A 12,850-nucleotide genomic window follows, 5' to 3' on the forward strand; every position below is an offset into this window, starting at 1 on the left:
ACCACCTTATTGTGGTATTACCACCTTATTGTCTTATTACTACCTTATTGTTGTATTACTCCATTATTCTTGTATTGCTACCGTATTGTTGTATTACTCCATTATTCTTGTATTGCTACCGTATTGTTGTATTACCACCTTATTGTCTTTTTACTACCTTATTGTTGTATTAGCACATTATTCTTGTATTACTACCTTATTCTTGTATTACCACATTATTCTTGTATTACTACCTTATTTTTGTCCTACCACCTTATTGTTGTATTACCACCTTATTGTTGTATTACCACATTATTGTTGTATTACCAAATTATTGTTGTATTACTACCTTATTTTTGGATCACCACCTTATTTTTGTATTACGACCTTATTGTTGTATTAACACATTATTTTTGTATTACTACCTTATTCTTGTATTACTACCTTATTCTTGTATTACCACCTTATTCTTGTATTACTATCGTATTGTTGTATTACCACCTTTATGTCTTAATACTACCTTATTGTTGTATTAGCACATTATTCTTGTATTACTACATTATTCTTGTACTACCACATTATTACTACCTCATTGTTGTATTACCACATTATTGTTGTATTGCTAAATTATTGTCATATAACTACCTTATTTTTGTATTACCACATTATTCTTGTACTACTACCGTATTGTTGTATTACCACCTTATTGTCATATAACTACCTTATTTTTGTATTACCACATTATTCTTGTACTACTACCGTATTGTTGTATTACCACCTTATTGTCTTTTTACTACCTTATTTTTCTATTACCACCTTATTGTTGTATTACCACATTATTGTTGTATTACCAAATTATTGTTGTATTACTACCTTATTTTTCTATCACCACCTTATTTTTGTATTACACCTTATTGTTGTATTACCACATTATTGTTGTATTACCACATTATTGTTGTATTACTACCTTATTGTTGTATTACCACCTTATTGTTGTATTACTACCGTATTGTTGTATTACCACCTTTTTGTCTAATTACTACCTTATTGTTGTATTAGCACATTATTCTTGTATTACTACCTTATTGTTGTATTACCACCTTATTGCCTTATTACTACATTATTGTCTTATTACTACCTTATTTTTGTATTACTACATTATTGTTGTATTACCATCTTATTCTTGTATTACTACCTTGTTGTTGTATTACCACATTATTCTTGTATTACTACCTTATTGTTGAATTACCACCTTATTCTTGTATTACTACCTTGTTGTTGTATTACCACATTATTCTTGTATTACTACCTTATTGTTTTATTACCACCTTATTGTTGTCTTACTACCTTATTGTTGTATTACCACCATATTGTTGTATTACAACCTTATTGTTGTACTACTACCTTATTGTTGTATTACTACTTTATTGTCTTATTACCACCTTATTGTTGTGTTACTACATTGCTGTCATATTACTACCTTATTGTTGTATTACCACCTTATTCTTGTATTACTACCTTATTGTTGTATTACCACCTTATGGTGTATTACTACGTTGATAATGTATTACAACATTATTGTTGTATTACAACATGTTTGTTGTATTACCACCATATCGTTGTATTACTACCTTACTGTTGTATTACTACATTATTGTCATATTACTACCTTATCGTCGTATTACTACCTTATTGTTGTATTACTACTTTATTGTCTTATTACCACCTTATTGTTGTGTTACTACATTATTGTCATATTACTACCTTATTGTTGTATTACCATCTTATTCTTGTATTACTACTGTATTGTTGTAATACCGCTTTATTGTCTTATTACATCCTTATTGTTGTATTACTACATTATTGTCATATTACCACCTTATTGTTGTATTACCACCTTATTGTCTTATTACTACATTATTGTCTTATTACTACCTTATTGTATTACTACATTATTGTTGTATTTCCACCTTATTGTTGTATTACCACATTATTCTTGTATTACTACCTTATTTTTGTATTACCACATTATTGTTGTATTACTACCTAATTGTTGTATTAACACCTTATTTTTGTATTACCACATTATTTTTATATTACCATCTTATTTTCGTATTGCTACCTTATTGTTGTGTTACTAACTTATCGTGCATTACTACCTTATGTTGATATTATTACATTATTGTCATATCACTACCTTATTGTTGTATTACTACCTTATTGTTTCATTACCACCTTATTGTTGTATTACTACCTTATTGTCATATTACTACCTTATGGTGGTATTACTACCTTATTGTAGTATCACTACTTTATTGTAGTATTACTGCCTTATTGTGGTATTACTACCTTGTTGTGGTATTACTACATTGTTGTGGTATACCGGGTGAAGATATGACAGATATACCCCATACAGCGTAAACAAAACACCAAATTTTAGCCAATTAGCCGTGATGTTTTGGCCAGGACTACAATGCAACTACATAAAGTGATTACGGCTCAGGCCTTAATGAAAGTGATATCAAACTTAGTACACACTTGTACATAAAGTTAAATACTCAATTACATTAGTCTAATCCGTTATTGATATCAGATAACTTTATGATATCAGAATAAAAACAATTATAATAATAAAAGTATGTGCTGATGTATGGTATCAATATCAGTATCATCCAATAGTCAGCACTCTGATATCGGTATAGTAGACAAGATGGCCGACAACCACATACTACTCTTGAAAGGCCATACTTGTATGTTTTGTAACATTTCCTTACAAGAAAGCAGATAGGAATAATTTGTTTACGTCTTAACTCCAAAAGTGTAAATAACACCTTGGGGTCTCTCTGAAGAAGACATGTTTATGGCCTGATTGCGTTAAAGTCCACATGTTGGATGTAAAGCAGTTACCATGGTAACCAGCACACAGTCAAATGTTGTTTAGCAGCTAACGCTAACAGCTGTAGAAGACTTGTTGCTGCAGAGGAAAACCATCAGGAGGACGAAGGTGGACTACACCTAGAGTCAGGAGGATGAAGATGGACTAAACATAGGGTTAGGAGGATAAAGATGGACTATATCTAGAGTCAGGAGGATGAAGATGGAGTAAACATAGAGTCAGGAGGATAAAGATGGACTAAACATAGAGTCAGGAGGATGAAGATGGAATAAACATAGAGAAAAGAGGATGAATGTGGACTAAACATAGGGCAAGGAGGATAAAGGTGAACTAAACCTAGAGTCAGGAGGGTGAAGATGGGCTAAACATAGAGCAAGGAAGATGAAGGTGGACTAAACAATGAGCAAAGAGGGCGAAGGTGGACAAAACATAGAGCAAGGTGGATGAAAGTGGACTAAACATAGTCAGGAGGATGAACATAGACTAAACATAGAGTCAGGAGAATGAAGATGGACTAAACATAGAGCAAAGAGGATGAAGGTGTACTGAAAATGGAGTCAGGAGGATGAAAATGGACTAAACATAGTGCAAGGTGGATGAAGGTGGACTAAACATTGAGCACGGAGGACAAAGGTGGACTAAACATAGAGCAAGGTGGATGAAGGTGGACTAAACATAGATTAAGGTGGATGAAGGTGGACTAAACATAGAGCAAGGAGGACGAATGTGGACTAAACATAGTGCAAGGAGGATGAAGGTGGACTAAACATAGACCAAAGAGGATAAAGGTAGACTAAACACAGAGCAAGGAGGACGAAGGTGTACTAAACATAGGGCAAGGTGGATGAAGGTGGACTCAACATATAGCAAGGAGGATGAAGGTGGACTCAACATATAGCAAGGAGGATGAAGGTGGACTAAACATAGAGCAAGGTGGATGAAAGTGGACTAAACATAGAGTCAGGAAGATGAAGGTGGACTAAACATAGAGCAAAGTGGATGAAGGTGGACTAAACATAGAGTCAGGTGGATGAAGATGGACTAAACATAGGGCAAAGAGGATAAGGGTGGACTAAACATAGGGTAAGAATGATGAAGATGGACTAAACATAGAACAAGGAGGATGAAGGTGGACTAAACATAGAGTCAGGAGGATGAAGATGGACTAAACATAGAGCAAAGAGGATGAAGGTGGACTAAACATAGAGTCAGGAGGATTAAGATGGACTAAACATAGGGCAAGGAGGATGAAAGTGGATTAAACATTGAGCACGGGGGACAAAGGCGGACTAAACATAGAGCAAGGTGGATGAAAGTGGACTAAACATAGTTTAAGGTGTATGAAGGTGGACTAAACATGGAGCAAGGAGGATGAAGGTGGACTTAGCATAGGACAAGGAGGATGAAGGTAGACTAAACACAGAGGAAGGAGGACGAAGGTGGACTAAACATAGAGCAAGGTGGATGAAGGTGGACTAAACATAGAGTTAGGAGGACGGAGGTGGACTAAACATAGAGCAAAGTGGATGAAGGTGGGACTTAATATAGAGCAAGGAGGATGAAGGTGGACTAAACATAGGGCAAGGAGGACGAAGGTGGACTAAACACAGAGCAAGGAGGATGAAGGTAGACTAAACATAGTGCAAGGTGGATGAAGGTGGACTATTCATAGAGCAAGGAGGATGAAGGTGGACTAAACAGAGCAAGGTGGATAAAGGTGGACTAAATATAGAGCAAGGTGGATAAAGGTGGACTAAACATAGAGCAAGGTGGATGAAGGTGGACTAAACATAGAGCAAGGAGGATGGAGGTGGACTAAACATAGGGCAAGGAGGACTAAGGTGGACTAAACATAGGACAAGGAGGATGAAAGGTGGACTAAACATAGGGCAAGGTGGATAAAGGTGTACTAAACATAGAGTCAGGAGGATGAAGGTGGACTAAACATAGAGCAAGGAGGATAAAGGTGGACTAAACATAGAGCAAGGAGGATGAAGGTGGACTAAACATAGGGCAAGGAGGACAAAGGTGGACTAAACACAGAGCAAGGTGGATGAAGGTGGACTAAACATGGAGCAAGGAGGATGAAGGTGGACTAAACATAGAGCAAGGAGGTTGAAGGTGGACTAAACATAGGGCAAGGAGGATGGAGGTGGACTAAACATAGGGCAAGGAGGACTAAGGTGGACTAAACATAGGACAAGGAGGATGAAAGGTGGACTAAACATAGGGCAAGGTGGATAAAGGTGTACTAAACATAGAGTCAGGAGGATGAAGGTGGACTAAACATAGAGCAAGGAGGATGAAGGTGGACTAAACATAGGGCAAGGAGGATGAACGTGGACTAAACATAGGGTCAGGAGGATGAAGGTGGACTAAACATAGGGCAAGGTGGATGAAGGTGGACTAAACATAGAGTCAGGAGGATGAAGGTGGACTAAACATAGAGCAAGGAGGATGAAGGTGGACTAAACATAGAGCAAGGAGGATGAAGGTGGACTAAACATAGGGCAAGGCGGACAAAGGTGGACTAAACATAGAGCAAGGTGGATGAAGGTGGACTAAACATGGGGTAAGGAGGAGGAAGGTGGACTAAAAATTGAGCAAGGAGGATGAAAGTGGACTAAACTAAAAAGTCTACATCCTCAAACATTTTCAACAGTTCAGGCGACGGTGTGGCATGAAAAGAAAAGAAAATAAAAGAAAAGAGAAAAAAAGAAAAGAAAAGAAAGGTAAAGAAAAGTAAAGAAAAGAGCTTAATAAGATTTGCGGAAGATTTTTCCACGCCTTGTGAAGAGTGTGACTCCTGCATGGCGGTGCTAGCTACAGACAATTAGCTGAGAGACCATGATGAGTTCAGGGACCCTGGGAGTCGCTCATTTGCATTTCTAATGACCCCGCCTCCTGGCTTCTGCACACCACATGACGTCTCGGTGGCATTGTGGTGTCGAGTTGTTCTCTCGTGAGTGCAGCGAAGATGGAACACAGTGTAAAGGTAGGAATAAGAATTTGAATATATAATAAAACAAACTAAGAACAAAACACTTTGCATGAAGGCACTAACAAACAAAACAACAGAACTAGCGTGGAAGCTAGGAAGAACAGAAAGCGCTAGCGTGAGAACTAGGGAAAAGAACAAACAAAATAGCGTGGAAGCTAATCGAGCGCTAATAGTTACCACAATGCTGGAATGTGACGTCATCTGTTGCGTGGGAGCAAACAAGAGTCCAAGACTGAATGTCAAACAGAGGCGGGCATATATAGGGAGATAAATAATCAAAGGCAGGTGCGCGTGATCAAAGCAGAGACAGGTGACACTAAGTGGGTAACTATGACAACGGAAACAAAACCAGGAAGTGCCGCAAAGAACTGAGGAAGACAAATACAAGACAGAATGTGATAAACAGAACCAAAACCAGAAGAGGCCATGATCCAAGACGTGGATCATGACATAAGCCCCCCCCTCTAGGGACAGATACCAGATGTCCCAAAAGTTTAACATGAACCCCCCCACAAAAATGTCCAAACATGAAGGGAGGGCGGAGGGAGGACACTGTGGAGGGTCGCCAGGTTGCTTGTCCCCGAATCCACCGAGGACAAGCCATGTGGCGACGGCGGATGGAACGCCGCTGCCGTGGAAGTCTTGGGGGGCGCACTTGTAGAGGCCACACCCGTGGCCGACGTGGAGGAGGAAGCGCCCGGCGAGGAGGACGACCCCGTTGAGGCCACACCCGTGGCCGACATGGAGGAGGGCGCTTCAGCGCCGTCGTCATGGCAGGCTTGGAAGCTGCAGACGAGGGTGCGGGGACTGCAGCCAAAGCAGGCCCGAAAACAGCAGGCGAAGACGGGGCGGTTGCTGCAGCCGAATCAGGTGTCGTCGTCGTGGAGACAGGCGTCGTCGTCGTGGAGACAGGCGGCGTCGTCGTGGAGACAGCCGGCGTCGTCGTGGAGACAGCCGGCGTCGTCGTGGAGACAGCCGGCGTCGTTGTGGAGACAGGCGTGGACGCCGCAGCAGACGAGTCAGGCATGGACGCCGCAGCAGACGAGTCAGGCGTGGACGCCGCAGCAGACGAGTCAGGCGTGGACGCCGCAGCAGATGAGCCAGGCATGGATGCCGCAGCAGACGAGTCAGGCGTGGACGCCGCAGCGGACTAGTCAGGCGCGGACGCCGCAGCACACGAGTCAGGCGCAGAAGCCGGCAGAGGAGCCGGCACTGGTCTCAGCCGAGGAGCCGGCACTGGTCTCAGCCGAGGAACAGGTGCTGGAGTAGGATCCAGCATAACGTCCCGTGCTGGAGTGGGATCCAGCATGACGTCCCGTGCTGGAGTGGGATCCAGCATGACGTCCCGTGCTGGAGTGGGATCCAGCATGAAGTCCCGTGCTGGAGTGGGATCCAGCATGACGTCCCGTGCTGGAGTGGGATCCAGCATGAAGTCCCGTGCTAGAGTGGGATCCAGCATGAAGTCCCGTGCTGGAGTGGGATCCAGCATGAAGTCCTGTGCTGGAGTGGGATCCAGCATGAAGTCCTGTGCTGGAGTGGGATCCAGCATGAAGTCAGGTGCTGGAGTGGGATCCAGACCTCGACTACAAATATGACATGGACTCGGACTAAGACTTGGACTCGAACTATGACGAGGACTACGACTGTGACTAGGACTAAGTCTATGACTAAGACTGGGACTATGACTATGACTAAGACTGGGACTATGACTATGACAAGGACAGGGACCAGGACTCGAACTATGGCTAGGACTAGGACAAGGACTAAGACTTTGAACAAGCCTATGACTAGGACTAGAACAAGGACTAAGTACAAGACTATGACTAGGACTAGGACAAGGTCTAGAACTTGGGCTAGGACTGGGGCTAGGACCTGGGCAAGGACTAGGACTAACAGTCATACTAGGGCCTGGACAAGAACTTGGGCAAGGACTAGGACTAACAGTCATACTAAGGCCTGGGCAAGGACTTGGGCAAGGACTAGGACTAACAGTCATACTAGGGCTTTGGCAAGGACCAGGGCCAGGGCTGATTACAGCCAGCCGTGGTGCCGGTGGAGGCGGCCTAGGAGGAGCTAACCGGAATACTGGTGAAGGAGGGCATACAGGAGGTTGCGGTCTGGCGGGACGAAAGACCGGTGGAGGAGGTCTTTTTGGAGGAAGAGGCTTGGCTGAACGCTGCTGTGCTACCTCCGTAGTACAGCTACCAGCACGAGCCCCCCCCTTCCACAAGCGGATGCCAGACGCGCTTTCTATGGTCTAAAACTACCTCTAGGGGTGGGTGGGGGGGGGGGAACAAAAAGAGGTAGACAGGGAGGAAGGAACAGTCATTGGGGAAGGGGGCGAAGTCACGGGTGGTGGGGTTCCAGAAAATAAAGATTTATATTGGGACTCAAAACAAATGTCCTTAATAAGTGTGATGGCTTCATTTACATCCCCTGTGGACGACTGAGGGAGTGCATGTTTAAAAAAAAATTCCTCATCTCCACTATCCTCAGGAGACGTCGGAGGAATGACATCACGGCTGGAGTAACTGTGACTGACAGGCCAGCCGGAGGATTGAAAGGAAGGACAAAAAAAAGGATTACCAGACATGTAGGGTAAGTCCTGGACGGGTTGGAACTGGCTGTGTCCATGAGGTAGTGATGGCGGGGTTAGCGCGTCTCTGTCGCTAGGCGAAGCCTTTCCTCGTGACTTCCGCCCTTGCTGACGCGTGCGAGCCGGGCGAGGCGGAACCACATCGAGCCGAGACGTGTCAGGAGAAGCCGGGAGGCATCCGGGCTTCCAGATCCACTCTGGCGTGTGGCGAAAAGTCCCCGCCTCCATTGCTTGGGCTATCTGCCCTGTAAATTCATCAAATGCCTCTATTTCAGCTGCGAGAGAACGTTTACTTGCTTGGACTCTTCTGTGAAGTCTCGGTGGCATTGTGGTGTCAAGTTGTTCTCTCGTGGGTGCAGCGAAGATGGAACACAGTGTAAAGGTAGGAATAAGAATTTGATTATATAATAAAAAAAACTAAGAACAAAACACTTTGCATGAAGGCACTAACAAACAAAACAACAGAACTAGCGTGGAAGCTAGGAAGAACAGAAAGCACTAGCGTGAGTACTAGGGAAAAGAACAAACAAAATAGCGTGGAAGCTAATCGAGCGCTAATAGTTACCACAATGCTGGAATGTGACGTCATCTGTTGCGTGGGAGCAAACAAGAGTCCAAGACTGAATGTCAAACAGAGGCGGGCATATATAGGGAGATAAATAATCAAGGGCAGGTGCGCGTGATCAAAGCAGAGGCAGGTAACACTAAGTGGGTAACTATGACAACGGAAACAAAACCAGGAAGTGCCGCAAAGAACTGAGGAAGACAAATACAAGACAGAATGTGATAAACAGGACCAAAACCAGAATATGCCATGATCCAAGACGTGGATCATGACACGCACCTAACTCCATGAAGACGTTGGCCTTTCCTTTAGCAGCTTTACTAGCCACATGCTAACATCTTCATGCACATCATCAAACATCTTCTAGTCATCCCTCCACCACCATCCATTATCTTCTAGTCATCCCTCCACCACCATCCAACATCTTCTAATCATCCCTCCTCCACCATCCAACATATTCTCATCATCCCTCCACCACCATCATGCAACATTTTACAATCAAACCTCCACCATCCAACATTTTTTAATCATCTCACCACCATCCAACATATTTTAATCATCCCTCCACTATCCAACATATTTTAATCCTCCCTCCACCATCCAACATCTTTTAATCATCCCTCCACCATCCAACACATTCTCATCTCTCCACCACCATCCAACATCTTCTCATCATCCCTCCACCACCATCCAACATCTTCTAATCATCCCTCCACCATCCAACATATTTTAATCATCCCTCCACCATCCAACATATTTTAATCATCCCACCACCATCCAACATCTTTTAATCATCCCACCAACATCCAACATCTTTTAATCATCCCTCCACCATCCAACACATTCTCATCCCTCCACCACCATCCAACATCTTCTAATCATTCCTCCACCACCATCCAACATCTTCTAATCATCCTTCCGCCATCCAACATATTTTAATTATCCCTCCGCCATCCAACATCTTCTCATCATCCCTCCACCATCCAACATCTTCTAATCATCCTTTCACCATCCAACATCTTCTAATCATCCCTGTGCCACCATCCAACATCTTCTAATCATCCTTTCACGATCCAACATCTTCTAATCATCCCTCCGCCACCATCCAACATCTTCTAATCATCTCTCCACCATCCAACACCTTCTCATCATCCCTCCACCTACCAACACCTTCTCATCATCCCTCCACCACCATCCAACATGTTCCAAAGGCCCTACTAACAACAGGGTCTTGCTGTGTTTTCTGCTCAGGCCTTAATAACAATATTCTACAGAGGCACCACAGAGACCACCTGCATCTCTGTGTGGACTGGATCTGCAGTGCCTCGGACTGGAAGTCTCTGCAAAGAGTGGTGAGGACGGCCGAAAAGATCATCAGGACTCCTCTTCCTCCTATCCAGGAGATGGCAAAAAGCCGCTGCCTGACCAGGGCTCAGAAAACCTGCAGAGACTCCTCCCACCCCCACCAAGGACTGTTTCCACTGCTGGACTCTGGAAAGAGGTTCCGTAGCAGAACCTCCAGGTTCTGTAACAGCTTCTCCCCTCAGGCCGTAAGACTCTTGAAGGCATCATAATCAATCACCCCCAAAAAAGGGATGAAGTGGTTGGAATATAAAGACAATATAACATACATCCATAAACCTGCAATATATTTAGTATTTTATTGATTTATATCTGCACCTTATTGCTCTTTTATCGTGCACTACACACAGCTAATGCAACTTCTTATCTGTACTGTAAAGTTCACCTTTGAATGACAATAAAGGAAGTCTAAGTCCAAGTCTAAGTCTAAGTCCAAGTCTGAGTCTTTTACTTGATCTGAAATATCAGTCTCAGGTTTTGCTGCATGGGCATGTCTTACAACACACGCGTCCCTTTCCCAATAAAAGGACTAAGCATGTCCATGTATAGAAAGTACAAAACAAAACATTCAGAAGTAAAATCTCCTCGGCAGAAGCGATGGATTTGGGGATGAACAAATCCACGCCTGAGGGCGGGCGGCTAATGGAAGCCGCTGAAGCAGGAAGTAGTTAAGAGGATGAGACACGGCGCTCCATATTGAAAGATGTGTTCGATGCCCTTGCTGAGGAGACTACAGAAGCAAACTCACCGGCTGGTCCGCTCGGTTGATGCCCACCAGGAAGAGCGACTCGGCGATGAAGAGGCTGATGCACAAGTTCTTGTGGATGGTGTTGCGGTCGCTCTGCAGCCCGCGGAAGAAGCAGAAGGTGAAGATGCAGATGAGCAGGCAGACCAGGGACAGCAGGATGCCCACCCAGGTGATCACGTCCAGGAGCAGGTCGTGGATGCTGTCTGCTTTCTGGAAGACAAACCACACCGACAGAGGTTTTACACACCTGTGACACGGCAATGCTGGGACTGTGTTAGTGTCTCCACACTCCAGCGTTCAAGGTGCAACCTCGCCTAGGTGTTCCAGGGTCTACCTGGCAGTGATGGAGATACTTGTGCTAGCCTCATGCTGCATTCAAGCTAGCCAGCCTGAACAATGAGCTCTTTTGGAAACAACCCTCATTGTCCTCTCCTTTAAAGGACAATAACATTCCAGGAAACTTTGTTCTACTCAGGGACACACCTCTAGACCTGGGACAGAAGTTTCTCATCGACTTTTAGTCGTTGTGGCTTGTGCAGCCCTTTGAGACACTTGTGATTAAGGACTATATAACCAAACGTTGATTGATTAATTAATCCAACTTCAGTCAAGGAAGTTGATTCAGTTTGAGTCTACTTTCAGTCGACTAAACTTCCTTCGAAAGATAAGACCGATTAAAAGTTTCCTTGGAAGCAACTTTAATCAGGCAAAGGAAATTATCCAAACATTTCCAGATGGACTTTGTCACAATGACAAGGGGTTTTAGTTGAAGGTCCTGAAAACTAGAGGGAGCACCTTTCACCAAAATGACAAGATTTTAAACCAACAGTCTATAAAAAATCTGGGCATGAGTTTTGACCCCGGGCTGACTTTTATCCCACATATGACAAATATTACAAAAATAGGTTTTTAATCACCCTAAGAACATAGCCAAACTCTCTCAGGAGTTTCTTTAATGTCCTGTCATTTAGATTATTGCAAAGCTCTCTGGTCTTCCCAAAAAGAATATTAAGTCTACAATGATTACAAAAGTCAGCTGCACGCAGGCACATTACACCAGTTTTAAAGTCGATGAATTGACTCCCTCTCCGCTTCGGGGGGATTCTAAAGTTGTAGTATTAGTTTTTAAATGTCTTCTTATCTATCTGACCTGCTGTTACTGCATCAACCCTCTTGGATACTGAGGTCCTTGGAACTGGACTTTTAGCAAATACCAGACCAAAGACCCATTTAGCCACCAACAGCCTACCAGAGAACCTCAGGACTGCAGAGACTCTTGATAGCCTTTAAAAAAGATGGAAGACACACCTTTTAATCAGGCTTTTTACTGTTCATCCTAAACTCTTCTGTTTTTTATTGTTTGGTTGTACACCTTAATTATTCACAGTTCTACTACTATTCTCTCAATGTTATTTTTATGAACTTATTCATGTCATATTTATACTTAAGACCATGGGGGCCCGAGCTTTTGAAGCTGCCTCAGGGCCCACACTTGGTGAGTGCTTTAATAAAAAAGGGGCTAAAAACCTACATTTTTTAAATATTGTTGTTTTTTTACTGTCTTTTGTATTGCTTAAATGATGTTTTTACTCTGTAGATCTTTGAGACTTGTTATTTAAATGTGAAGTGCAACACAAATACAATCTACTATTTATTACATTTATATTATCATATGTTTATACTATTATTATATAATTTATTAC

General features: G+C 43.1%; 1 protein-coding gene and 1 long non-coding RNA gene across 17 annotated transcripts in view; one reads left to right on the forward strand and one right to left on the reverse strand.

Moving 5' to 3' along the window:
• adgrl3.1 (adhesion G protein-coupled receptor L3.1) overlaps positions 1 to 12,850 on the reverse strand; it is a 315,009-nt gene that overhangs the window by 28,446 nt on the left and 273,713 nt on the right. For all 16 annotated transcript variants that reach the window (XM_061905250.1, XM_061905326.1, XM_061905281.1 and 13 more), the window contains one exon: positions 11,148 to 11,357. In XM_061905250.1, the coding sequence (XP_061761234.1) occupies positions 11,148 to 11,357 (210 nt within the window). The remainder of the gene's footprint in view (positions 1 to 11,147; positions 11,358 to 12,850) is intronic.
• On the forward strand, positions 8,502 to 10,823 carry LOC133555886 (uncharacterized). Its single transcript, XR_009807416.1, has 2 exons — positions 8,502 to 8,854; positions 10,289 to 10,823. It is a non-coding gene; the product is annotated as an uncharacterized LOC133555886 (long non-coding RNA).

The sequence above is a fragment of the Nerophis ophidion genome, linkage group LG01, assembly GCF_033978795.1.
Source record: "Nerophis ophidion isolate RoL-2023_Sa linkage group LG01, RoL_Noph_v1.0, whole genome shotgun sequence".
Lineage (NCBI taxonomy): Eukaryota > Metazoa > Chordata > Actinopteri > Syngnathiformes > Syngnathidae > Nerophis > Nerophis ophidion.